The sequence below is a fragment of the Podarcis bocagei genome, assembly GCF_964188305.1.
Source record: "Podarcis bocagei genome assembly, chromosome: 16".
Classification (NCBI taxonomy): Eukaryota; Metazoa; Chordata; class Lepidosauria; order Squamata; family Lacertidae; genus Podarcis; species Podarcis bocagei.
Genome location: NC_138142.1, coordinates 7,819,594 through 7,847,340, shown reverse-complemented (window position 1 = coordinate 7,847,340; position 27,747 = coordinate 7,819,594). Strand labels below are relative to the sequence as shown.

Below are 27,747 nucleotides of genomic sequence, written 5' to 3'. Positions count from 1 at the left end.
TTTCTCCCGTCCCCAGCCCCGCGAACGGGTCGGAGAGCGATGGCGAAGGTGCGCGCACCTTCGGCATCGCTCTGGGACCTTGCGCGGCTGGGGGCGGGGGGAGCCGGAGCTTCCCCCGACTCCAGCCCCACGAACGGGTAGGAGAGCGATGGCGAAGGTGCGCGCACGTTCGCCATTGCTCTGGGACCTTGCGCGGCTGGGGGCGGGGGGAGCCGGAGCTTCCCCCGACTCCAGCCCCGCGAACGGGTCGGAGAGCGATGGCGAAGGTGCGCGCACGTTCGCCATCGCTCTCGGAGCTTGCGCGGCTGGGGGCGGGGGGAGCTGGAGCTCCCCCCCGACCCCAGCCCCGCGAACGGGTTGGAGAGCGATGGCAAAGGTGCGCGCACGTTCGCCATCGCTCTCGGAGCTTGCGCGGCTGGGGGCGGTGGGAGCCGGAGCTTCCCCCGACCCCAGCCCCGCGAACGGGTCGGAGAGCAATGGCGAAGGTGCGCGCACCTTCGGCATCGCTCTGGGACCTTGCGCGGCTGGGGGCGGGGGGAGCCGGAGCTTCCCCCCGACCCCAGCCCCCCAACGGGTCGGAGAGCGATGGCGAAGGTGCGCGCACGTTCGCCATCGCTCTCGGAGCTTGTGCGGCTGGGGGCGGGGGGAGCCGGAGCTTCCCCCGACCCCAGCCCCGCGAACGGGTCGGAGAGCGATGGCGAAGGTGCGCGCACGTTCGCCATCGCTCTGGGACCTTGCGCGGCTGGGGGCGGGGGGAGCCGGAGCTTCCCCCCACCCCAGCCCCACGAACGGGTCGGAGAGCGATGGCGAAGGTGCGCGCACCTTCGGCATCGCTCTGGGACCTTGCGCGGCTGGGGGCGGGGGGAGCCGGAGCTTCCCCCGACCCCAGCCCCCCAACGGGTCGGAGAGCGATGGCGAAGGTGCGCGCACCTTCGGCATCGCTCTGGGACCTTGCGCTGCTGGGGGGGGTAGCTTCCTGAAGCCTGGAGAGCAAGAGGGGTCGGTGCGCACCGACCCCTCTCGCTCTCCAGGCTTCAGGGAAAGCCTACATTCGCCCCATAGGACGCACCCAGATTTCCCCTTCATTTTTGGCGGGGGAAAAGTGCGTCTTATAGGGCGAAAAATACGGTAAGCACCCTTTCTTTCTGGGAGTCTCTTTCCCCTTTAGGATCAATGAGATGATGTGTCGCATTCCCAAAATGACATTGCTCAACTCTGCAGCGACTCTGAACTGACAGCCAGCTCAGAACCCCCCTAGAGGCATCTGATACGGATCCTTTTCACCACTGAAGGCTTAGCTTGAGAGATAGGCATTCCAAGGTTCTTCTTCTTCTTTTTTTAAACCACTGACAGGAGATACTGGCTGTCAAACAGATTCACGTTACACCAGATCCACTGTATTTTTCTTTCTTATTTTTCTACCTCCTTGTACGCTGCTGAAAGCCAAGCCAGAGCAGGGATGGGAGGTACAGAAACCTCATAAATGGTTGTATAGGAAATAGAGGATACAGTGTTTTAAAGGATGTCACCATAAAGAGCTGCCTTATGTGCAATTTTCCCCCACTGAGTCACACAACCAGTCATGCCCTAGTAATCTCCAGCTTGGACTACTGTTGCGTGCTTATTGTGGGGCTGCCCTTGGAGACTGTTTGGAAATGGCGACAAGTAGAAAACAAAGAGAAGGTCCACACCACCTTCTATGTGAGAACCCTTCAGATACTTGGAGACCCTTACTGGTTGCCTCCTCATCTGTATCCAGGAGTATACTTCCTTTGAGCATGGGAGGTGAGTGGCGCTGTGGTCTAAACCACCGAGTCTCTTGGGCTTGCTGATTGTAAGGTCAGTGGTTTGAATCCCCATGATGGGGTGAGCTCCTGTTGCTCTATCCCAGCTCCTGCCCACCTAGAAGTTCAAAAGCACACCAGTGCAAGTAGATAAATAAGTACCACTGTGGTGGCAAAGTTAATGGCATTTCTGTGCGCTCTGGCACTCTTCACCAGAAGTGGTTTAGTCCTGCTGGCCACATGACCTGGAAAGCTGTCTGTGGACAAATGCTGGCTCCCTCGGCCTGAAAGCGAGATGAGCTCCGCAACTGGGTTTGCCTTTACTTTAGCTGCCTCTGAGCATGCGGGATCCATTTAGCTTTCATTGTTAAAAGCTATGTATAGGCAAACTTGGCCTTCCAGATGTTTTGGGACTACAACTCCCATCATCCTTGACCACTGGTCCTGTTAGCTAGGGATGATGGGAGTTGTAGTCCCAAAACATCTGGAGGGCCGAGTTTGGGGATGCCTGGTATAGGTCCAACTCTTCCTGAAACTGGAGTGCTGCATATCAAGCAGTCTTTCCTTGCTATCACCTATAGCAAGAGTGAGGAACCTCAAGCCCAGGGGGCAAATGCCCTCTCTACCAAACCCATGGGATTATCTCCAGGCCACACCCCTTATCAGTCCTGCTCTGCATCCATCTTGAGCTCTCTTGCCTGGCACCCCTTGAATGCATTTGCATATGCATACACACATTTATTCTTAAAGAGAATAAAAAGTAGGCAACCTTTAAGTAGATCTCCTTAGAGAGTAATTGATCATTTGAAGACACCTAAGAAGTATTATGATGGTATGACCAAAGGGTAAATGAGCAATCCCAGTAAAATTAAATTGTTTGTCAAAAGTAGAGCTTCCATGTGCAGCTATTTTCTATCTGAGATCTTTCTTAGTAAGTCCTATTAAACTCAGTGGGACTTCTGAGTAAAAATGCTTAAGATTGCAGTATGAACTGGACAATCTTTACGCGGCTGCCTAGGAGTAAGCTCCATTGAATTCAGTGGGACTTACTCCTGAGTAGACATGTAAAGACACTGCTGTGTAAGGCACTAAAGAATAAGCAATAAAAGAATAAACACCCCACAAGTTTCCTAAAAAAATGCTTTCTGCTGAACCATTGCAATTAAATAATTTAAAGTGGATTTGGCTACATTTCCAATCTGCATCACATTCCTTTCACTGCAAGTATTTTATTTTCAGTATAAACAAAAGACTCAGTTTTTATAGCTGATTGTATGTAGCAGTGCCCTCTTTATATATTCACATGCTCTAAACATGTATGTTGTCCTCTAGATCCAAACACACACACACACGTATTATAAGCAAGCAATACTCCAAAGTGCTTTTCTTGTGAACTTGCCGTTTCAATTGCTTAATCATGACAAAAGACCCTGTTTCCAAAAAGGACAGGAGGTGCTGTTCTCATCTCTTCAGAGCTTTTAATTTATCTCTGAGATGTTGAAGGGAGGAAAAGGAGAAGGAAGGATATTTCAGGGAGTTGGCCGGGTACCTTCCAACTCTGCACTTCTATAATTCCCTTCCTTAGATTGAACAGCAAAACAAGCAGCTGGCAGCAACACAACTTGCACGCTTTCAACTTTGCTTGTAGGGCAGCCTTCCCCCCTCTCCTCTCTCAAGGTTTTCTCTCACACACAGTTGCAAAACCAGACAGGGGAGCCCATCTTCCTCTTCAAGGGGGAAAGGTGAAATATACTCGGAGTCGAGAGTGGACTTCATACTCTTTATTCAGCTCATAGTGGTGAGGAGGAATGAAAGTCCCCTCAAAGTATCTGCTTTATATACATTGGTTACAAAATGGGCTGCACGTGATTGGCTAATTCTGGAATTCTCCTGTAGGCCAATCAGCTCGTGGATTCACTTACATCTGGAACCGGATTGGGTGGCTCCTGCAGACCAATCATACTGCTGCATTGTTCTAGGACCAATCAGACTGCTGCATTCTGAATCCTATTGTTCTAGGACCAATCAGACTGCTGCTTTTTGGAGCCTATTGTTCTAGGACCAATCAGACTGCTGCATTTTGGATCCTATTGTTCTAGGACCAATCAGACTGCTGCTTTTTGGATCCTATTGTTCTAGGACCAATCAGACTGCTGCATTTTGGATCCTATTGTTCTAGGACCAATCAGACTGCTGCATTCTGAATCCTATTGTTCTAGGACCAATCAGACTGCTGCATTCTGAATCCTATTGTTCTAGGACCAATCAGACTGCTGCTTTTTGGATCCTATTGTTCTAGGACCAATCAGACTGCTGCTTTTTGGATCCTATTGTTCTAGGACCAATCAGACTGCTGCATTTTGGATCCTATTCAACTCAGTACATAACAAAAAGGGAAGGAGGAATCCTCACTTTTGCCTCTCCAGGTTTTCCAACTCCATGTCAACCAGCATCTTTTCTTCTGCTTCAAATGGAAGGGGAAGCAAAACTGCTTGCTTAGGAATGGAAGAAGGCTGCTGAGTGTGCAAGTGAAGGCCTGAAGCCTAGACAGTTTGGCAGGCTGGGAGCCTCAATGGCACCCCTCTAGAGGCTTCACCCAGGGCAAAAAAAAACCCTGCTAGCCCCCTGCTAGCTATGGCTCTACCATAGCTCAGTGGGAGAGCACTTGCTTTGCATGCAGAAGGTCCCATGTTCAATCCCCAGCACCTCCTCGGGAGAGAATTACCGCATTTTTTGCTCTATAAGACTCACTTTTTCCCCTCCTGAAAAGTAAGGGGAAATGTCTTATGGAGCGAATGCAGGCTGCACAGCTATCCCAGAAGCCAGAACAGCAAGACGGATTGCTGCTTTCACTGTGCAGCGATCCCTCTTCCTGTTCTGGCTTCTGAAATTCAGAATATTTCTTTTCTTGTTTTCCTCCTCCAAAAACTAGGTGCGTCTTGTGGTCTGATACGTCTTATAGAACGCAAAATACGGTATATTTGAAATCCTGGAAAGTCACTGCCAGTCAGTGTGGACACTACTGAGTGAAATGGGACCAATGGGTCTGACTTGGAATAAGGCAGCGACCTGCTTTCCTATGTTGCCACTGGAGAAAACATGATACCCAGTGACTGGGGGCGGGCGGTGGAAGTGGCTAGCTAGCTTTATTAATTACTTAAAGCAGATTAGGTCCCCTAAGCCAGTAGATTGTTCTGAAACTGAAGCGGTGAAATCTTGGGATAAAACGACAATTTGTTTTTATTAATCTGTCACAAGCTCATTACTGGTCTGTTGGAAGCTTCCAAGAGCCCATAGATGGTTGCGTTTTATTGGGGTTGATACTTCCTTCACAGCTAGTCCCCTTAATTAATCAAGAAGGTTTCAGAGCTTTTGGCAGTGTGTGTTTTTAAATCCTGCTTAGATCAGGAAACTGGTCATTACACATGGGTCGCTTGCCCTGTAAAGTGCAAGTGTAAATGTGTGTGTAAAAGGTAAGGTAAAGGGACCCCTGACCATTAGGTCCAGTCGTGGCCGACTCTGGGGTTGCGGTGCTCATCTCGGTTTATTGGCCGAGGGAGCCGGTGTACAACTTCCGGGTCATGTGGCCAGCATGACTAAGCCACTTCTGGCGAACCAGAGCAGTTCACGGAAATGCTGTTTACCTTCCCGCCGGAGCGGTCCCTATTTATCTACTTGCACTTAGATGCGCTTTCGAACTGCTAGGTTGGCAGGAGCAGGGACCGAGCAACGGGAGCTCACCCCGTCGCAGGGATTTGAACCGCTGACCTTCTGATCGGCAAGTCCTAGGCTCTGTGGTTTAACCCACAGCACCACCTGCATCCCAAGTGTGTGTGTAAAATGAGGCAAAAGGGTCCAAGAGTGGTTCAAGTGCTGCTAAGCTGCTGAGTCTGTGGTGAGCCGTGGTCATTGCTGGAAATAAGACATTTTTTTGGGTTGTGCCATAGAGTGCAATTTTCTGTTGAGGGAAGGGTTGTAGCACAGTAGCAGAGCATCTGCTTGGCTTGCAGAAGGTCACAGGTTTCATCCCCAGCATAGCCTCTGTCTGAAACCCTGGAAAGCTACATCCAGTCTGTGTCTGTGCAGGCAAAAGGGGCTGGACGGACCAAAGCCTGCTTCTTCTGTTCTTAAGAAGATGGGGGGGGGGAGGGGGAATGGATGAAGATCTCCTTCCTTAACTTCGCATCCACCAGATGCTGGGGACTGCTGCCCTCACCTTTGGCCATGGGTCCTTTGGGAACGGTAGCGTAAAACATCCGGTGGGCATCCGGTTGGGGGAGGTAGGCGTGGATGCCTGCAAAGTCCAGCCCAACTCTAGCCCGCTGCGTTTCTTAATTCACTCTTCGTTCCACGTGGCAGAGGGCGTGCAGGTCGCATCCTGTCCGTGTGTCAAAAAAAGTGCCAACTTGCAGCACTGTTTTGCGGAACTGATCGGATCCTCGATCTCTCTCCTTCCCCACCCCGCCCCCCTTGAAATTCCCACGCTCCAGCTCCCGGGATTTCCCCTGGGGGCGGAGCGTGTCTCCATCTCGCAAGGTCCAGGAGGTGGGCGGGAGGGGGGGTGGGAAGAGGGATGAGCGCGATTTGCTGAAGGGGCGGAGCTTTCTTTCTCCAGATTTGCATGCGCCCCGCCTCCTCGGGTCGTGCGTTCCCTTTGAAGCGGCTGTGGATGCAACTTAAAGGGATGGGCGAATCCCCCCCCCACGCGTCTCCGCCCATCTTTCTCGATAATCCGCTCCAGGATTGGTTGAAACCTTGACTGTCTGGGAACTGATGGATGGGGGGGGGCGCAGTGGCAGTAGCGTTGCCTAAGGGGGGGCGGGTAAGCTGAAGATAAAAGGAAGATGCGTTTATTTAATTCCCTCTTTTTACTGGTGGGTTTAAAAAAACAAATTAAAATAAAAGCTTCTGTTTCCCCCCTCTCCTTTCCCCTCTCTCCCATGTGCGCTGGTGAGGACAGGATCAGAAACGACACCATGTAACTAAAATTTTATTTCCTTCCCCACCTCCCTTGCAGATCGGGCAGGAATTTACTGTTTATTTTAAATTGCATTGCCAAAACAAAATAGGCGAGCGGAGGGGTGGAGGAAGCAAAAGCAAACCAACAGCAACAGAGCCCCCTCTCTAACCCTTCTCGGTTGGCAGCCTCTCTTTCTCCAGCCAGCGGTGATCTCTCGTCTCCGGGCTCAGCGTCCAGAGAAGAGCCAGGGTGCTTCTTTTGCGATGAGGTCCTGCTCCGCTCCGCCTCCTCCCACCCCCGCCAACCTCTCCCCTCCACCCCAAGAAGTGAATGAGGACTGTAGAGAGAGCGCCTTGTTTGTGCGTGCGTGTTTAAGTGAAAGGAAAACCATCAGTTGATTCCCTCCCCTCCCTTCCTTTTCGTTCTTCAGCGCCGTGTGTCTCTCTGACTCCTTCTCCTCTCCCGGGCGCAACGAGCCACCGAAAGGCAAACTTTAGCGCTTCTCCCTCCCCACTGCGCTGCGCTCCGCATCCCTCCCCCACCCTCCCCAGGATCTGTTAAAAAAAAGGAAGAAGAAATTTCAGCCGCCAAACAAAATGCCAAGCGGATCTGTGTTGGGAGGCAGCCTTTGCCTCCCTCCTCCCGATCAATTCCACCCCAAGCCTTGTCAATTTCCCCGCTGCAAAAGCGCGTTCTTCTGCTTAAACGTCCCGCGTCCAAACCTCGGTTTGCAGAAATGAATTAGCTATCGCCTTCCCTTCTCTCTCTCTCCCGCCTCTTCCTCGCCTCCTCCATCTCGTTACTCCTAGATCTCTCGGCTTGCGTTTATTTCTATGGAGATCGGCGCTCCCTCTCTCTCTCCCACCCCCCAACCTCGGATCACCATGATGCAAACCCAGGAGATGTTATTTCTGTTATTTAAAATTCCTTGTTATTGAGGAAATGCTTTTTTGAAAAACATGAAAATCTAGTTTTCGTAAGGACAGGCAACGGAAGGCACCCCACCTGCCAAGTCTTTGCTGGAGAGAAAATGTGTCTGAAGATCTGCAGATGACCTTCTCCACTCCCCACCTCTTCTTCTTCCTTTTCTTCCCGGGAGGGGTGAGAGGGGTTAAAAATGGCCAGGAGCCGGATTTGTTTTGATCGCGAAGTCCTTGTGGCAAGGATCTAAGTTCTCTTCTGCAGCCCACCATGGGGACCCCTGGGCAGGGCAAGGTGCCTCGGGTGGTCTGGCTTCTGCTCTTTAGCCTGGCGGTGGTGCTCTCCAAAGGTAAGAAGCAATTAAGCTTATCTTTCTTAACTTTCTCTGCTTTCCTGAGCCTGGGATTCTCCACTCCATCCTCCCCCCACCCCCCACTTCTCAAGAGGCTGTTCCTGGGAGTTTGTGGGGAGCGGCTGTAAGATTTGTGAATGGGAAGCGGGGAGCCCTGATCTTTCTTTTAATTTAAATGTCAGGGAAGATCTGCCCCACTCACTGGGATTCGCACTGACAATTTATTAATCTTTAAATCCTGCCTAAGATAATATTGATTAGCACTCTGGCTAGATATTCAAATGTGTGTGTGTGTGTGAAAGAGAGAGAGAGAGATTAACTGGGGTTTTACAGCACCTTTTTAAGCGGCTACAAATGAGATCTATGTTCCATTCCTGAGAAATCACATAAAAAAGATGCTCCCCAGATCTCATGATAGAGACATGGCTAATGACAGAGCCAGGCTTCCTCTGTTCCAGCAGAATCGGATGTCAATGGGAAAGAGTCACCCGGGGGTGTGTATTTGATTATTCATTTATTCTGTAAGGTCGGATGGGTGGCATCACAGCGCATTGGGCAAAGTTTTACTATGAAAAGCAGAAACTCTGTAGTGGGTGATTCATCCTAGCAATGGCCTTGGAATAATGTTGATGAGGAAGCTGAGAACCTGCTACCCAGTGTCCATGCATGCAAACATTCTGACACATTTTTGCATTTATTTTCTCTTTTAAAACAACAAAACACTCAACAATGGCTACATCAAAGTAAGGAATGCTCAGATGAACATCTCAAAATGTAGGGATCTATGGTGGTGGAGCAATTCAGTGGGGTTGCTTATAAAACTGTGGAAGAGGGGTTTATGCTTCTTCCGGGGAGTGGGTAACTGAAGGCACCTCTTGCGAGATGTTTCATTAGGCTGGAGGTTTAAAGGGGAAGGAAGACATTCCCATCTACTTTGTGAACTGGACAATAGAGTAGTTTCACCAGCTTGTCCTGTACATGCAGCCAGTCCTCATGAAGGGACATGGCTTCGGTTAGCTTTTGTTTAGGGTGCTGCTTAAAGCTGTAATAGTTCTTCCTTTTTTTGCCTATGATGCATCAAAAGTGTTGGCCAAAAATTATAGCATGTGGCAGTGGAATTGACGCCTGTCCCTGGGTTGGCCCTGATCTCCTGTTGTAGTACCAGCTTTGGGAATAAGGTGCCTATGAAATGAGGAAGTGCGTGTTGAAAAGCTACAGAGAGACCTGGGGAATTGAAGAAAAGGAATACGGAGATTTCTGCCTTCACAGCTCTTCCTTGCTTTACTTTTCGCCCTGTTGCATGTGGAAGAAGTAGAAAAGCCTTGTTTCTGTTTCTGTTTCTGTTACACAAGAAATACTGGCCATTGCTGTTTCTGTTCATGTGCTCCGAGCACAGACATTCCACCTTTGCAGAGTACACCTGTTAGTAGATAGGAGGTATTCAGGGTAAAATCTTTGTCAGTCCAGTGGGGTCTACAAGCTTCAGCTGGAGAAGGGTCATAGCTCAGTGACAAGGCAAAACGTCCCAGGAGCAATCACCAGGGAGGCCTAGAAAGGACCCCCTGTCTGAAACCCTGGAGAGTTGTTGCCAGTCAGTGTTGACAATACTGGGCTAAATGGACCCATATATATGGCAGCTTCCTATATTCAACTGCAGGTGGGGGTGAAATATGGGATATCTTTAACATTCCACCCCTATGTAAACTCCTTGCATGTAGAGGATGAGGCTAAGCCTTTGGCCCAGATGTGTGGGGTTCCTATACGTAGTTGTAGCTTTGTATGAGGTGTCTTGGAAATATGATAACGGGCCTTTAGGCCAGCCGCCCCAACCCTTATGCCCTCCAGATGTTGCTGGACCACAAATCCTACCAACATCTGCAGTGCCATTAGGTTGCCCTCGACACCATGTAACACATACATAAAGCATGAGTTCAAAACATCAAAGGGAACAAAGCATTTCATAATAATAAGCAGGCCTAGCAACAAGAAATAATAAATATAAGCAATGACACAACGATGACAGGGAGGTATGTGTATATTATTATTATTAAAATGCAAGCCCTATTTGCAGCCTGAACGGGTCAGAATAATGTGTGGAAAGGGGGCTGTAGCTCAGTGGCAGAGCATCTTCTTTGCAAGACAAGGTCCCTGGGTCAATTCCTAGCATCTCGATGCAGGACTAGGAATGACTCTTCCTGAATTCCTGGAAAGACACTGCCAAACAGTGTAGACAGTACTGAGCAGGGTGGACCATTAGTTTGACCCTGTATAAGGCAGCTTCACATTCAGTATATGAATATTGCCACTTCTGGGCCTGGATTTGCATTTTTTGCCTCCCCCTGATGACCTATTTATTGAGCATTCATCTTCATTTGCTTGCATAAACCTCTGAGGAAGGTTAGACTGTACCCAGTCTTTATTGCACATTTGTGCCAATTTATTTGCAGAGACGTTATACCTCAACGAGTACGGAACTCATCCTGATTTAATCTACATTTGTTTACATGGTGGTAATGCGACTTCCCATTAATCGTTCGTTCACCCCATACTTTTCAGGGCATTTTCTCATCACTTACCTAACTGCAAAAAAAATCTTGTTATCTCCCTCCCTGCAGTGGATTTGTTACACCAGAGCAGCAGAGTGCTTTCATCTACTTTAATTGCACAAACCTACATTCCTAGTATGTGCAGGAATCCCATCCGCAAAATATTGATTGGTAGCCGTACTCCGCAGGCCATGTGTCACCAGGGTTAATTCTGTTCAAGGGGAGGAGCTTTTCTTGCAGCATGAGACTCTTCCCATTATGTCCAGAGCTTCACGTGTTGTTTTGAAATGGTTTCTGCACCATCAGATTAACATAAATTCACTACCCTAACTCTGTGTGCCTTGGGGTCACTTCATCCAATCAACAGTATTGTGTGAGTGTCTGGAGGCGGTTGGAGGATGGATGGCAGCTAACAGATTGAGGTTGAATCCTGACAAGATAGAAGTACTGTTTATGGAGGACAGGGGGTGGCCGGGTGTGGGGAACTCCCTGGTCCTGAATGGGGTAACTGTGCCCCTGAAGGAGCAGGTGCGCAGCCTGGGAGTCATTTTGGACTCCCAGCTGTCCATGGAGGCGCAGGTCAATTCTGTGTCCAGGGCACCTGTCTACCAACTCCATCTGGTACACAGGCTGAGACCCTACCTGCCCACAGACTGTCTCGCCAGAGTGGTGCATGCTCTAGTTATCTCCTGCTTGGACTACTGCAATGTGCTCTATGTGGGGCTGTGACGGTGAAGGTGCCTCAGAAACTGCAATTAATCCAGAATGTGGCAGCTAGACTGGTGACTGGGAGTGGCCGCCGGGACCATATAACACCGGCCCTGAGAGATCTGCACTGGCTCCCAGTTTCCGAGCACAGTTCAAAGTGTTGGTGCTGACCTTTAAAGCTCTAAACGGCCTTGGTCCTTTATATCTGAAGGAGCGTCTCTACCCCCATTGTTCCACCCAGACACTGAGATCCAGCGCTGAGGGCCTTCCGACAGTTCCCTCATTGTGAGAAGTGAGGTTACGGGGAGCAGACAGAGGGCCTTCTCGGTAGTGGCGCCCGCCCTGTGGAACGCCCTCCCATCAGTTGTCAAGGAAATAAGCAGCTATCCTATTTTAAAAAAGACATCTGAAGGCAGCCCTGTTTAGGGAAGTTTTTAATATTTAATGCTGTATTGTTTTTAACACTTGATTGGGAGCGGGGTATAAATAATAAATTATTATTATTATTATTATTATTATTATTATTATTATTATTATTATTATTATGGCTACCAAGACTGTATGGTAGGGATGCCATGTTTGAATACCCACTCACGTGAAAAGAAGGGATCCCTTCCTAGGCCAGTCCTACCATTAGACAGAATGTGATACCCAGTCAACAGTGCCAACTTGAATAAAATATTGGGGGGGGGGGGCGTAGCAGGCAAGCTCCATCCTGTATAACTGATCACATAACATGGCACACACACCATTTGAATGGAAATGCCCATTAACTTTGGGGTCCCCCGGCATCCTCAAATATTTTATCAGATATTTTTATTGGGGAGCTGAAGGGAGCTTGGCTCCTGGGATTTGGCTCCTATGCACCCAGTATCAGCTGTCTAGCATGAAAGGGCAGCTAGGTGTTGGTTATTTAAAGTATTATTGAAATTTTACTCACAGGGAGAGATGGCTGTGGAATCCTTCTGCCCCAGGTGTCAAAACATCTTGGCTAGCCTTATTGACTTTGCTGTTGTGCCTCAGGCAGTAAAATGTCTCCTACCAGTCTTTCTCCCTGCACATATGAAATAGCCGTATCAATGAGAGTATTTGAGCCCAGATATTCTGGTTTTCTTGTTGCATGGGGAGATCTGCCAGCCGACTGTTGGCTCAATGTCTAAACTAGCCCCCATTGGCTTTTGAGGTAGCGATGAGTGAAGGGCTTGTTTACTGGTTTAGATGGCTTTAAAGGGCGTTGGACAAATTAAGGCCTACCCATTGCTAAAAGGATCCTCCGTGTAGCCATTCACCATTGCACACTGCTTGTGGGCTTCTTGGAGGCATTTGATTGGCCGTTTTGGAAAGCAGAGTTCTGAGCCAAATGGACTTTTTGTATGTTGCTATTGCAATCTTTGAATATTAATGCATGCTGTGCCTAGACAGGAAAACCTGGAAGTAACCATTCCAGTACTTCCGGGGTGCCACGGGACACAACTTGAAAACACGTAACCTAAAGCGGATGCAACATGAGGTATGACTGTATCCAGATCAAGGGAAGTAATACAGTGGTACCTCAGGTTAAGAACTTAATTCGTTCTGGAGATCTGTTCTTAACCTGAAACTGTTCTTAACCTGAAGCACCACTTTAGCTAATGGGGCCTCCTGCTGCTGCTGCGCCGCCGCTGCACATTTTCTGTTCTCATCCTGAAGCAAAGTTCTTAACCCAAGGTAATATTTCTGGGTTAGCAGAGTCTGTAACCTGAAGTGTATGTAACCCGAGGTACCACTGTAGTTCCACTCTATTCTGTCTTCGTCAGACCACACTTGGTCATACCGTCCAACTTTTTTTTTTTTAAATAGATGTTTATTAAGAATTTTCCATTTCAAAAAAACCCAAAAAGAAAAACCAAAAAAAGAAAACATATACAGTTTAGAACCCTTCTTTTTCTATAACATATTTCTCTGACTTCCCCACTCCTCCCCTTCTTATATTCCAATTCAAATTGTTAATTCAACAAGTTCTTATCCCCCATTTTTAACCTTTTTATATTTAGTTCAATTTAAAAGACCATTTTTACAACATCAAAATTTATGCATCAATGTTCATTCTTAAATCTTAAATCCTTTTTCTAAAGTCAACCCTAATTCCCTTCCACGAATTCCCCACTTTTCATACTAGTAACAAAGCAGAATAAAAAGAAAAAAGATGGATTATAATTATGCACCCTTTGGATCCCCAAACCCCACCCCGTCCCCTTTCCCAGTTTCAATCCCCAACAAATGTCCATCAGTCTTAATCTACTATCAGCCTGGAGATCTCACATCCGAGGCTCTCAATTCTCTCTCAGTTCCTCTCTGCCGGTTTTTTTGATAGTCCTTGGTATTAAACACCAGATCTCGGAGACGCTCTGGCCCGATAGGGACAATGTTTCTTCCAGCCAGACCTCCATACTTAAAAGTGGAGCCCAAATCTTGTTTCTTATTCCTTTCAAGTCCAAATGTCCCCAAAGCTCCAAATTTCACCTTAATCAAATTTGTAATCCTTGGGTCTTCATACTGTCCAACTTTTTGGGTTGGGAAAGTGGGACATCCGTGCACTCTTTCTTCCCCCCCCCCCCGCCCAAACTGCACACCTTTTCTCCTGCCCCCCACCCGAACCACAAACTCTTTCTTCTGCTTCCTACCTTAACCACATGCTCTCCCCACCTGCTCGATCTTTGCATCGCAGCCACTGTATCTGTCCCTCTGCCAGCTCTTTCTCCACTGTTGCCATAGCTAGGCCTCATCCTTCTTGCAGCCTGCCCGGCCTTGCCGCAGCTGCTGCAAGTGAGGTGCCTGCATCAGGAAGTGGGTTCCAGATGTGTTGTGCCCGCTTCTGCGAACATGGCAGCAACAGAGAGCCACAATGGCGGTGGAGCCTATGGTGGAGGCTGCCCCAACCGACCTGGAGGTAGAAAAATCAGGACATCACTGAGGCAGCTTCTGTGAATTTGCGATGTCCCACCCAATTAATTTGGGGCAATTGAGTATGCAAGCGAAGTAATAGAACCACTGTAATCTTCCTTGGTTAGCCCTCAGCTGGAGTCCTGTGTCCAGTTCTCGGCACCACAGTTTAAGGATATTGACAAGTTGGAACATCTGCAGAGGAGGGTAACCAAGATGATCAGGGATCTGGAAACCAAGTCTTATGACGAACGGTTGAGGGAGTTGGGTATATTTAGCCTGGAGAAAAGGGAGACTGAGAAGAGATATGATAATAGTTAAGTTGTGGGTGAACATATCAGACGACACAGTGATTCTTCAAACAGCTCTTGTTTATTCAGAGGCCAGAACAGAACTGAACTGAAGGGTTCAGTCAGCCTGCTTATATAGAGCTCCAGTACAACGTAACTGTAACAATTTTCTAAAACTATCCAATCACTGAACGTCACTTTCAATCCCTTATTTGCATAACTATCTACAGTATCCCCCTGCTGGCCCAGGGTGAGAACTTCAGTACATAACAATAATCATCTTCAGATAGCTAAAGGGCTGTCAAATGGAAGATGGCACAAGCTTGCTTTCTGCTGCTCCTCCAGATGGTTGGACCTGAACCAATGCATTCAAAGAACCAGGAAAGAGATCCCAACTAAACACTAGTAAGAACTTTCTGACAGTAGGAGCTGTTTGACAGTGGAATGGACTCCCTTGGAAGATGGTGAGCTCTCCTTCATTAGAGATTTTTAAACAGAGGTTGGATGGCCATTTGTCAGGGAGTCTTTAACTATGATTCCTGCATTGCAGGGGATTGGCATAGATGGCCTTTGGGGGGGTCTCCCTTCCAACTCTATACTTCTATTATTCTATGCTGTTGATTGGCAGGAGATGGCTTCTGTATCCTGGCGTGCCGTGAACATAAGCAGGGTGTTTGTTGTTTTTGAAGCTTGCTTTATCATCCACTCTGTGTTCTGCATATGTCTACACATCCCCCACTACAAAGAAATGCCAACTCCTATTGCAAAATACAAGTTTAGATTGCTATTGAAGCGAGAAAAAGGTCAAAGGAAGGAAACGTAATTCTGACAATCGCATAATATCTCTCTGTGTTGCCTGGGTGTGGCGTTGTTGTTGATGCTTCGAAATGCTCCAGTTTGAAGGCCTCCCTCCATTATCTCCTTCCGAAGCAAGGATTGTGTTTGAACACCTCTTTCTCCTTTCCTGTCTTTTGTGTCTCCTTGCCTTCTGCACTGTCTACAACACAATGTGCTAATAGCAGGTGGCTTGCATACACTTGCAAGCAACCTTGAAATAATTCAGGGTTTACAGAACAGCACGCAATGAGTTGCTCTTTTGGAGAAAAAGGTTCATTTTTGAAGTTGTTCATTTAAATTGTGCTACAGGTTGATGTTGATGTTCTTGCAGTGTGCATCTCTCTAGAAAATCTGGCTGCAGGGCTTGTTCAAGACATGTTGCTACCCAAAGCAAAGGGCAAGATGCCTGCCATGAATTGCACATGTGGAAGATGACCAGATGGGCAGCTGAATCCTACTTCAATAGCTGGAAACTGGGGTGTGGGGAAAGGGTCGGAGGCAGCAGCTGCCTCACACTGCCTCAGGATTGGAGAACTTCAAGTACGAGCCTGGGACAAATACGATCTTCCAGGCCCTTTCTTCTGAGGCCACACACCTCACTGGCCCTGCTTTGCAGTCCCAGGGTATTTTTTAGTTTGTCCTCGAAATGTGATAATGCCTCTTGCTTGCCTAGATGGAGGGTAGAGAATGGGGTGTGTGTCAAACAGGCTGCTGTACAAAGGGACAATCTGCATTTGCTCCTCTGCTCACCTTTGCTTCTGGTCAGGCCCACCACTGGCATGTGAGCCTTGGAAGGTTGCCCAGAAGCGCAAGTTGTCCTTCAGGCTGAAAAAGGGCCCTCACCTCTACAGCAATGCTTCCCCAGCGCTCCGTGCCCCTGAAGCATCCATTGCCTGAGGAGCCTGCCGCATGCTGCCCAATAATAAGGATGACCCTCACTGGACATTCTCTTACTGGCAGTGGTAATTCAGAATTCTTCTGGATGTCATTGTCTGTGTTGGTGTGCTGGGTGAATTAGGGTTGACAAGTCACTGTTGTTAAAAAAACAACAACCCAAAACATCTTCCAGGTGGCAATAATAGAGCATAAAAATGAGAGAACACCTAATAACTCTCTGTGTGCCCTCTAAACCAATTTATGGAATCCTCTGTCACAAAATGTGGTGATGACTCTTGATTTAGATGGCCTTGAAAAGGGGTTGGGGAGGAGGGCAAACTCCTGGATGGGTCTATCAATGGCTGCTAAATGGACCCTCCATTTTTAGAGAGAGTTTCTCTCTGAATTCCTACTACTAGAGAGGAACAATGGGAGAGGGATACTGGAAAATGAGATGCTGGATGAACAAGACTTCTGCAAGGTTGTGCAGGAGACCGTTGGCTGCATTTCTAAGGTGTGTGCTCATACCTTTCATTAGAGAACTGTTTGGGCATCTTTATTTGCTTTGAAGTATTTAAGCCCATGTGTTGTAGTGCTCAGAGGGCAGACTAGGACCTGGGAGACAAGGGTTCAAATACCCTCTTAGCCATGAATCTCACTGGGACATCTTGTGCAGTCAGTCTCTCAGCCTTGCCTATGTTGCAGGATTGTTGTGGGGATAAGATGGGAAGGGGAGAACCGTGTCTGCATGCCATCTTGGAGGTTCCACTATCAACCGTGTTGCCTGTTTATTTTCATGGCTCTCTTGGTGGGTTTGCCCAGGGCAGGGTATCGACTGTGGCACCACCACTGAGAAGACCGTGCCCTGAGATATATTTCCTCTGGAGACTTAAAAATCTTTTTTAAAAACAAAGCCTGAGTTTTTATTCTCTGGGAAATTACAATTTTTTTCCAGAAGCTGCTGTACTTAAGATCAATGAGGTTTTGCTCTGATGCTTGAGTTCAATTTCTTAAACAAGGACTAGATAACTGTTACACAGCTTCTGTTCAGTGATGTTCTACACTGTAATTTAGAATTGCAGGCTCACCTTTCTCTGGTAATAGGCTTGTAGTGATTTAGTGTGGCTTATAGTATTACAGCTAGGTTTGTTTGTTTTTCCAAAAATTCCTTGGAGATCGACACTATATAGAAGACTCTGCCATAAGTGGGTCAGGCTCACACCTAAGGGGATTGTGCTTGAGGTTCTTCGGGGATTAAATTTCTGTGAATTCAGATCTAAACCGACTTGATCCGTACCTCTCAGACTAATGCACAAATCGGAATATTATTAGCTTTTAGCTTTAGCACTTCTCTGAATTTTGCAATATAATTCTCTGCTAAAGTAAAGTATGCAAATACAGTACATGCTTTAGGATAAACTACACTTAGAAATGCATATGTGCATATGCACATATTTGGTGCATAAAATACATATTTTAAAATACACATGGTTGAGATGGAATGGATGTATTATCAATTGCATTTATATCAATATATTTCCTCTAAGGAGTTTGGGTCTCTCCCCATCTACATTATCCTCACAACAACCTTCTGAGGTAGGTCAGGCTGTGAGACGGTGACTGGCCTAATGTCACCTGTGCAGATGTGAACCCTGGTCTTGCAGGTTATATTCCAACACAACCACTACACCTCACTGCCTCTCACTCACTTGCAGCTTATTCAAAATTTCAAAATTGTCACACATGCTTATTTGTCTACCCCTGTATTGCACCAGTGCCACAGTCCTGTTTTTCCTTTCCAAAGTGTGTGTGTGTGTTGTGAAGGAATAGGAAAGAAACCCAAGAAACTACAGCTTGAAAAATGAATCTCCTTTACCTTGTTTCCTCTTTAAAAACTGCACAGAAGACAGAAACGTTGCAGAAGTAGGTTTTCTCCCCCTTGCCTGACAAACAGCGCCTGCTAAAATTGCCTCTCCCTTAGGAGAGCGATAAGACATGTATGGCAAAGAAATAAAAATAAAAATGAATTTTAGGCTGGAAGGAAAGGAGCTGTGGGTAAAAATGATCTATACTGAAACCCCATAGGTTTCTATTCTAGCTATCACTCTTTCAAGGTACTGAGAAAAGCTGCTTTATACCAAATCACTCTGTTGTTGTGCGGAAGGTGTGAGGAATCGTCAACCCTCCAGAAGCTGCTGAACTACATTTCCCATCACCCCAGGCCATCATTCATGCTTTCCGGGGCTGATGGGAGTTGTGGTGCAGCAGCATCTGGAGGTTTCCCATACTTGGTCTATAGTGTAGTGGTACAGTCTCTTCCAGGGGTGCAGAGCCATTAGTCAGGGGGCTGAATGTAGCCATTCCAGGTCTCTCTCTGCTCCTCAGAACTCTCTCCAGGCCTCACATACTCCCCGTGTTTCATACCCCCAACTGTTCATTTGGGATGTGTCCTTGCAGTCTGATGATGCCTCTTGCTTCTCTGGGTCTACTGTACAAAGGCAACTTTCTGACCTGGTGCCCTGCCCACTTTTGCCCCAGACCCCACCCACTATTGGCATGTGGCCCTTGGGAGGTTGCCTAGAAGGGGATGCGGCCCTCAGCCTGAGAAAGGTTCCCACCCCTGGTCTACTCTGATTGGCAGCAGCTCTTCAAAATTTAAAGCAGAGGGCCCTATCTGGAGATGCCAGGAATTGAATCAGGGACCTCCTACATGCAGTAGGGATGTGCTGTACCACTAAAAGATAACTTTTGCGTCTATTTTATCACACCCATTTGGTCAAGAGGTGTATCCTAACTGCTAGGGTTGCAACAAGCCGGTATTTTGCTGCTCTGCTGCTTCTTTGGTTAATTATTTTGGGTTTGAAAATCCAACAGATACTCCCAGGTTCGTCCCTTGGCCGGAGAGGTATTGTCAAGCTCTCCTGTAAGACATCAGGTTTTGCTTTAGTTAACACTCCTGAGCTCTCAGATTCCTTCCTGAATCCATTAAGCACCTGGTCCAGCCTTTCCCTGCAACCAAATGCGAGGGTCCATTGCCAGCTAGTTCACTTTGACAAAGTAATGAAGGGTGAAGGGCCGAGGCTCCAAAGCAGCCTTCCACAATCTAGTACTGTCTCAATGTCATTGGACAACAGTTCCCATTATCTCTGACTCTTGGCCCTTCTTGACTGGGAGTCCAGCAGTCAGCTTGTTTAGTCATTTAGTCATGTCTGACTCTTTGTGACCCCATGGACCAGAGCACACCAGGCACTCCTGTCTTCCACTGCCTCCCGCAGCTTGGTCAAACTCATGTTCATAGCTTTGAGAACACTGTCCAACCATCTCATCCTCTGTCGCCCCCTTCTCCCTGCATGAGTGCCTAAGGGCTCCTGCCACTCACCACCTGGCCCAGGGCGGGGCCACAGGCCTCATAAGGACTGCTGCTGCTGCCCAGGAGAACTCCCCTGCGTGAATGCCTAAGGGCCCCATTCCTGCCATTCACCACCTGGCGCCCGCCCTGTGGAATGCCCTCCCACCTGATGTCAAAGAGAAAAATAACTACCAAAATTTTAGAAGACATCTGAAGGCAGTCCTGTTTAGGGAAGCTTTTAATGTTTAATAGATTATTGTATTTTAGTGTTTTGTTGGAAGCCGCCCAGAGTGGCTGGGGAAACCCAGCCAGATGGGTGGGGTATAAATAATAAATTATTATTATCATTACTTGTGCCCTCCATCTTTCCCAACATCAGGGTCTTTTCCAGGGAGTCTTCTCTTCTCGTGATGTGGCCAAAGTATTGGAGCCTCAGCTTCAGGATCTGTCCTTCCAGTCAGCTAGAGGGCACCAGTTTGCAAAGGCTGCCATATGCCACGCCTCATCACTGTTGAGTTTGCTGCCAGTTCCCTTTCCCCCAGCAGGCACGTTATATTCACACACCTCTTCTGCCTTTGGGATAAGCAGTTGGTGCAGGATGGCATTGGTGGAGGTTGGTCAGTTAGGGAGAAAGGGGCACTTCCCCACCAATCCCAGTCTGCTCTCAGCCAGGCCCAACCTACCTGTCTTCCTACTGACCACCAGTCCAGAGGGTGGGACTGCATTTTAGCTTCCACTTCCTTGGTCTCAGTGTTGCCCTTAGAGAACTCCACAGGGAGAAAGGTGGAGGCTCTGGCTCTGCCTATCACTGATACTGGGCCTCCCTGCCTTCTGCTGCTCCAGTTCCAACAGGCACCATCCACCACTGGCTGGCAGGCGACTGGAGTAGTGAGTAGCACCCACCTCTGGCCCAGGGGAGAGGCTTCCACTTCCCTTCCTCTACAGCAGACTCTTCCTGCTGAGAGTTTCTTCAAAGAGCAGAGCACGGCCCAAATAATAAATTCAGATTAAAACGAGAGATGTTCTGCCGGCGTACCATTTTATTTGTCAGCTCCAATCCTTAATGCAATTTGGTTTCTAATATTTTCCCACCGCATTGCTCTTGTATTCCTCTGCCTTTTCTTTTTATTAGTTTCTCGGCGGTGGCAGCCTTCTTGACACCAGCTAGCATTGTTCTTTAATGTATTAATAAAAGCTGCATTATGGAGTAAAAGAAAAAAATAGGGTATTGAGAGAGAATCCAAAGATAATCTTAGTGCGTGTGCATGGGTTTGTGTATGTGTGTGTGTTTGTCTGTCTATCTCGAGAGACAATGGAGTGCGCCTCTGTGGGTTAAGTCAAACCGCTGCATTATCAACAAATTACCTTCCTAGAGTGCAAGCCTGGGCAGCGTGGATGGAGGTCCTGGGCTGTCCAGAAAACAGGACCCTCCTCTCAGCCTTGCTGATGTGGTCCAAAGAAAAGCAAAACAATACATTTGGCATCAGCTTGGCGGCAGGAGTTGCCAGAAGGAGGTGTACAAGGCACCATCCAACCATATTAGAAACTCCCCTCTGGATTGACTCCTTAGCCTTTTCATCTCCTGAAGATATGCTGAAACCACTTTCTTCACTGTTGTACTCACTATTGGTCTTGTTTGCTCAACCCACCAGACCCTGTCTTTGCATGCAGGCAGAGTTCCTAGCTCACTGAGGGTTTGAGACCCACCGGCTACCCTCACCTGGTTTAGCTAGCCAATCAAAGCCGTTTCCTGGGATGTGGCTGCTGTTGCATGCTTTTCAGAGCCACAGGTGAGAGGTGAGTGCGTGGTGGGGACCAAAGATGAACATACTCCCCCAGAAGGAGTACCATGTGTCCACCACCAGAGGTACTACAGTACTACCCCTCCCCTAACACCCCATCCACCCCATATATTTGTATGGGAGTTGGTTATATACATAAGCATACATGTACACACACAGAGAGAGATGAATACATGCCCGCACTGCATTCTTCATCTATCATCAGTCTGACTCTACCCTGGAAACCGAGGATGGCAGCTGTCTGTCACTGTGTCCCAGGAAATGTCAGCAAGGCTGCCGATTGATTGAAGCACCAGAACTGCATTGCTGTTGTGCTTTTTTTTTTAAATAAAGTGCTACGTTAAATTACTTGGGTTTTTATCCTGCTGTGTAATATAGCTTTCTGCATTATTAATGGCAATTGAGAAAACCAAGTGGGTTTTAAAGATCGTTTTGCAGTACGTAAGTAGTGTTAATTATCATAAGTAGAGGTTAAAAAAAAAAAGAGAGCTCGAAATGGCTTTTTAACCTTATTTTCCATTTGAAAGGATGAATGAAAAAATGGACACAGGTTATACTGTAGCTAAGAGAGCCAGTGCAGTATAGTGGTTAGAGTATTGGACTAGGACCTGGGAGACCAGGGTTGAAATCTCTACTTGACCCTGAAGCTTGTTGGATGAACTTGGGCCACTCACTGCCTCTTAGCCCTAAGCTACCTCACAGGCTTCTTGCAGAGACTAAATGAGGAGGGGATGAACCATGCACACCACCTTGAGGATACTTATCCAAGATTCCTACATCTGTCAGAATGATGGTACATAAAGTAACCTTATTACCAGGGGTTTGGGATTGAGGGTATTTGGTAGCCACCTGGAAGAACTCTGGGTGACAGTTAGGGACGAGTGAATCTGTCATCTCCAGTATCTCATTTTTCCAGCCTCAAATTCAGTTCTCCATACAGTGGTGCCCCGCAAGACGAAATTAATTCGTTCTGCAATTTTTGTCGTCTAGCGAATTTTTCGTCTTGCGAAGCACGAAATCCCATAGGAATGCATTGAAAATCAATTAATGCGTTCCTATGGTCAAAAAAAGTCCAAACAAAGCCAAATTTGGTACAACAACAGTTTATTAACTGCTCTTTAAAGTCACACATACTGTAAAGAGCAGTTCAAAAATTGAAGGGAAAATAAATTAACTTTATAAACAAAACATGTCTTTGTTTTTAGACAAAGGAAACAAAGCCGCGAGACGTTTTCGTCTTGCGAAGCAAGCCCATAGGGAAATTTCGTCTTGCGAGGCAAATCGAAAACGGAAAAACCTTTCGTCTAGCGAGTTTTTTTGTCTTGCGAGGCATTCGTCTTGCGAGGTACCACTGTATTTCCATTTCAGCTTGCATTTTTTTAATAACACATTTTTGTATGTGGTTTTCACTTACACAGGTATTTTTAATGTATTTTTTTAAAAGCACCCTTTCCCCTAGTCCAGGCAGCTTGGCCCTCCAGCTGTTTTGGAACTACAACTCCCATCATCCCTAGCTAACAGGACCAGTGGTCAAGGATGATGGGAGCTGTAGTCCCCAAACAGCTGGAGGGCCAAGTTTGGCCACCACTGCCTTAGTTTATGCATTTCTGTAAACACTGTTTGGCTGGAGAACTACATTGCCAAATTTGGAGAAGTGGCAATTTCAAAGGATGACCAGGGTGCAATCTACACACATATTAAAAATGCTTTTTTTAAAAAAAAAAGTTTGAAAATATATATATATATATTGAATTTGCCATAGCTCACCATCACCACCTAGTGTCACATTTGTATATTGCACTTTACAACACACTCAAAACCTGTTTTCTTTGCAGCTGGACAGCTGAGTTCTATGTTTCAGTTTGTGTATTGTTTTGGTAGTTTCGATAGGTTTGCCTTTAAATGTAAAGTGAACCCAATGTTTCCTCCATCCCTGGTTACACTTGTGAGTGTTTCCAGTTGCCAGGGAGTTTTACCCTCCCTTTTCACCCCCACATCTTTGAAACTCAACCCAAACTATTTGTTAATCTTGAAAGTCAGCAGTAATCTGTTACCATGAAAACATTTGAATTGTATCCAATGCCAGATCTACTCAAGAGTGGACCCACTGAAATTAATGCCCATGCTTAACATAGGGTGCATTGAGATTAATTTTCCTGATTATAATGCTATCACTTTTATCCTGGAGTCTAACATTCCCTTTAAGGAATTAAGACCTCTGAACAAGCATCATTGTAATTACATTCCAAAACTCTCACGATTTTCTGGGTTAACAAGGTTTTTCTGGAAGTGAACAACATGGAAATGAGAGCTAGGGTCCTACTAGTTTTTTTCAGGAGTGTCTTTTACATTCTGCGAAAGATCACATAAAACGTGGAAATTATCCAGAAAACTGAACATAGTGCTCTCAGTATGCAGCCTTGGGCCTATCAATTTCAGTGGGTCTACTTTGAGCAAAACCTAGTTGGATTCAACCCTTTGTTTTAAAATGGAAGGAATAATCAAATATGAGAAATGAAATTACTGCCCTGAGGCATGTGCAGAATGTCTCTACTCCTGGACCACAGCTCGTCTGTGCACACATCTGTGATTTGAAAGCAGGGACAAAGGATGGAGTTTCCTGGGATGGTTGTTTCTTTCCAGAAATTAATCATCAGCCGCAGCCAGCCCTGCGATAGTATCTCCGCTTTGGCCAGGTTTCCTTACGTAGCCTAGGACAAGAATAACAATATTTAAAATAAAGATGTCACGGACTGAGACAGTCTGGCTAAAAATAATCCAGCCAGCCAACAGCCTTTGATAGATCACCTAAACAAATAGGAAAGAAATGAAGAGGCTGAACTAAAGCGAGATCCTTAAAGATGTCTTTATTTTGCCTCCCTCCTCCTTGTGAGGAATACATGTGGCTGCACCATTAAAAGAAGCCCTGCTGGAATTTAATGTCTTTATTAATAATGCAGCCAACCTTTTTACATGAGACAGTTTGGTCTTTTGGCAGGCTGCCATTATCCACAAACACCTCAGGCTTTCATGCATATATATATGTGTGTGTGTGTGTGTAAAACACAGACCTTCCGGAGCTGGTAGAGGTTGTGAGGAGACCAACAATTTCACTAATGTCTCCAGGCTGGACATGTTAGAAAGGGCATTTGGGCCTCTCTGATATTCCTCTAGGGTTGGAGGGCAAAATCTAGAGCAGGCTTTCAGTTGGGCTGGGACAGGGCTGAACTTATTGTTTCCCTGCCTGAACTGTGAAAAGGCTAAGCTGACGACTCCAGTTCACATTCCCGCACCTAACTTTTGCCATATCTGCACTGTACATCTAAAATACCGTGATGAAAAGGACCCCTGGTTGGTTAAGTCCAGTCAAAGGTGACTATGGAGTTGCGGCACTCATCTCACTTTCAGGCCAAGGGAGCTGGCATTTGTCCACAGACAGCTTTCCAGGTCAGGTGGCCAGCATGACTAAACCGCTTCTGGCACAACGGAACACCGTGACAGAAACCAGAGCGCACGGCAACACCGTTTACCTTCCCGCTTGAGAGGTACCTATTTATCTACTTGCACTTTGATGTGCTTTCGAACTGCTAGGTTGTCAGGAGCTGGGACCGAGCAGCGGGAGCTCACCCCGTCGTGGGGATTCAAACCGCCGACCATCTTATTGGCAAGCCCAAGAAGCTCATTGGTTTAGGCCACAGCGCCACCCGCGTCCCTGAAGACGGGACTAAACCGCCCAAGGGTTCTTTATCTTTACCTAAAACACCATGATACCACAATAACAACCATGGCTTCCCCAAAGAAGTCTGGGAAGTGTAGTTTGTTAAGGGTGCTGAAAAGTGTTGTTGTTGTTTTTTAAAGATCCTTGTTGTTTTCGCAGAGCTGCAATTCTCACCCCCCCCCCCAATTCTCACTATTTTGCCGGGACAATTGCTATCACGCTTCAGTAATCACAGATTCTGTCTTATCCCTCTGCCCTGGCACCGTAGAGAATTAACTCCAATTAAGACCTCTGCAACCATTCATAGTTCTCTGGTCCCCATGGCCCCTCCCACCCGACCTCCCACCCAATTGCTGCTCTTTCCTTCCCACTCTGCTTCATGGGCAATAGGAAGGAGGCACTGGGTGAGGCAAGGCTGGGCTGTGTGGTGTACAATGGATGTTGCTGCTGCTCCTCACTGCTGGCTTCCCCTGCCACAGCAACTACACACACACACACACACACACACACACACACACACCACGACTCTAGGTGCCCCTATCTTCCTCCTCCAGCCCCCCTTGCCCCGCTTTTCTTTGCCTGAATGTTGGAAGGCACATTCTCAGATTGATTTAACAGTCAATTCTTCTTCCCAGGGAAGCTCAACACCCATAATGCAGTGCAGTTCCCAGGATTCTGTGGGGGAAGCAATAACTGTTTAAAATGGCATGACACTGCTTGAAATGTATAGACAGGGCCAGGGTTGGCTGCCAGGCTGACACTTTGCATCTTCCTCAGTGTCCTGGATATGTTAATTTACCTGTTTAGAAACAAAATAAAAAAAAATCCTTCCAGTATCACCTTAGAGACCAACTAAATTTGTTATTGGTGTGAGCTTTCGTGTGCATGCACACTTCTTCAGATACTGATATGCAGGGACGCGGACTTATAAAAAATATTGGGGGGGCCCGGGAAAGCTCATGAATAATAAATAAGCTCTTGAATATGCAAATAAAGTGGCTCCGGCCCTAAATAGGGCAAGCCACGCCCCCCCAGCCAGCCGATTGGCTGGCTGGGAGGTGTGGCCAGTCGGGATTCCCACTGTTCTCGCGGGCGCTGAAACCGCCAGGAGGAAGGAAATTCCCCCCGGCAGTGCCTTGGCAGTGGCGGTGGTGCTGCGAAGCAGCGAGGCAGGAGCCCCCGCCCCCGGGGATTCCCTAATCTCGTGGGGGACGGCCAGGGCTCTCCCACTAGGGCGCGCGGCTGGCTGGCTGGCTGGCGGGGGACGGCGGCGGCGCTCTGCTGGAAGGGCACCCGAGATTATTGGGGGGGCTAAGCCCCCCCAAAATTTTTTTTGAGGGGGCTCGAGCCCCCTCAGGCCCCATGGAGTCGGCGCCTATGCTGATATGTTTGATGTTGTTGTGGCCAGTAATGGTGTTGTCCAGGTGTATGTGGCAGCAAAGTTGGCATCTGGGTTTATTGCAGGCTCTGGTACCAGTGTCCATGTCCAGGTCATTGTATTATTGTGGGTGAGGAGTTGTTTAAGATTGGGTGGCTGTCTGTAGGCAATGAAATGTCTTCCTCCCAGAGCTTGAGAAAGATAACTGTCATTGTCTAGGAGAGGTTGTAGATCTCTGAATCTGTTGAACTGTTTTAAATTGGAGCTGTATGTGATTTACTAGTGGTGTTCTGTTGTTTGCTTTTTTGGGTCTGTCTTGAGGCAACTTCTCTCTGGGTATCCATCTGGCTCTGTTGATCTGTTATTTAACTTCATCAGGTGGATATTTTAGTTCTAAAAAGGTTTGCTGTATCTGAAGAAGTGTGCATGCACACGAAAGCTCATACTAATAACACACTTAGTTGGTCTCTAAGGTGCTACTGGAAGGAATTTTGTTAATTTGTTTCGACTACGGCAGAGCAACACGGCTACCTACCTGTACCTGTTTAGAAGCAGCTTTGGAAACAATTTCCGTACTGTTTTTTAAAATGGAAAATAATTATGTGGTTGTTTTTTTTTTTTTAAAAAAAGTCCTGGCTTTAACCCCTGGCATCTCCAGGTACGGCTGGGAATGTAGCCCATCTTGAATCCCATAGAGCCAACTGGCCATCAGTGTAGACCAGGGATGTCCAACTCTCAAGAGACAGAGATCTACTCCCACTATAAAAACACTGGCAGTCATCTACCCATTGGATTGACCAAAGTTGATGAGGTTTTTTGGGAGAGGAACAGCCACAGTGGTTGAGCTTCTTTCTTTTTTTGGAGGGGGGGGGGAATTGACCAGGATCACGCGATCGATCAGGATCAACCAGGAACACCCTGTGATCGACCAGTAGATTGTGATCAACCTGTTGGACATCCCTGGTGTAGACAATACAGTGGTACCTCGGGTTACAGGCGCTTCAGGTTACAGACACTTCAGGTTACAGACTCGTCTAACCCAGAAATAGTACCTCGGGTTAAGAACTTTGCTTCAGGATTAGAACAGAAATCGTGCGGTGGTGGCACGGCAGCAGTCGGAGGCCCCATTAGCTAAAGTAGTACCTCAGGTTAAGAAAGGTTTCAGGTTAAGAACGGACCTCCGGAATGAATTAAGTTCGTAACCAGAGGTACCACTGTACTGAGCTGGACATGTGGCCTTACTTGGGATAAGACAGCTCCCTAATAAATTTTTCTGGGGGGAAATTTGGCCTGACTTTAAAAGG

At 47.3% G+C, this 27,747-nt stretch overlaps 1 protein-coding gene across 2 annotated transcripts in view; it reads left to right on the top strand.

Moving 5' to 3' along the window:
* The first annotated feature begins 7,012 nt into the window (after positions 1–7,012).
* The window catches only part of LOC308575781 (transmembrane protein 132D-like), a 465,450-nt gene continuing 444,715 nt past the window's right edge, over positions 7,013–27,747 (top strand). For both annotated transcript variants that reach the window (XM_081174743.1, XM_081174742.1), the window contains exon 1: positions 7,013–8,014. In XM_081174743.1, coding sequence (XP_081030869.1) covers positions 7,936–8,014 — 79 coding nt within the window. In that variant the 5' untranslated portion in view covers positions 7,013–7,935. The remainder of the gene's footprint in view (positions 8,015–27,747) is intronic.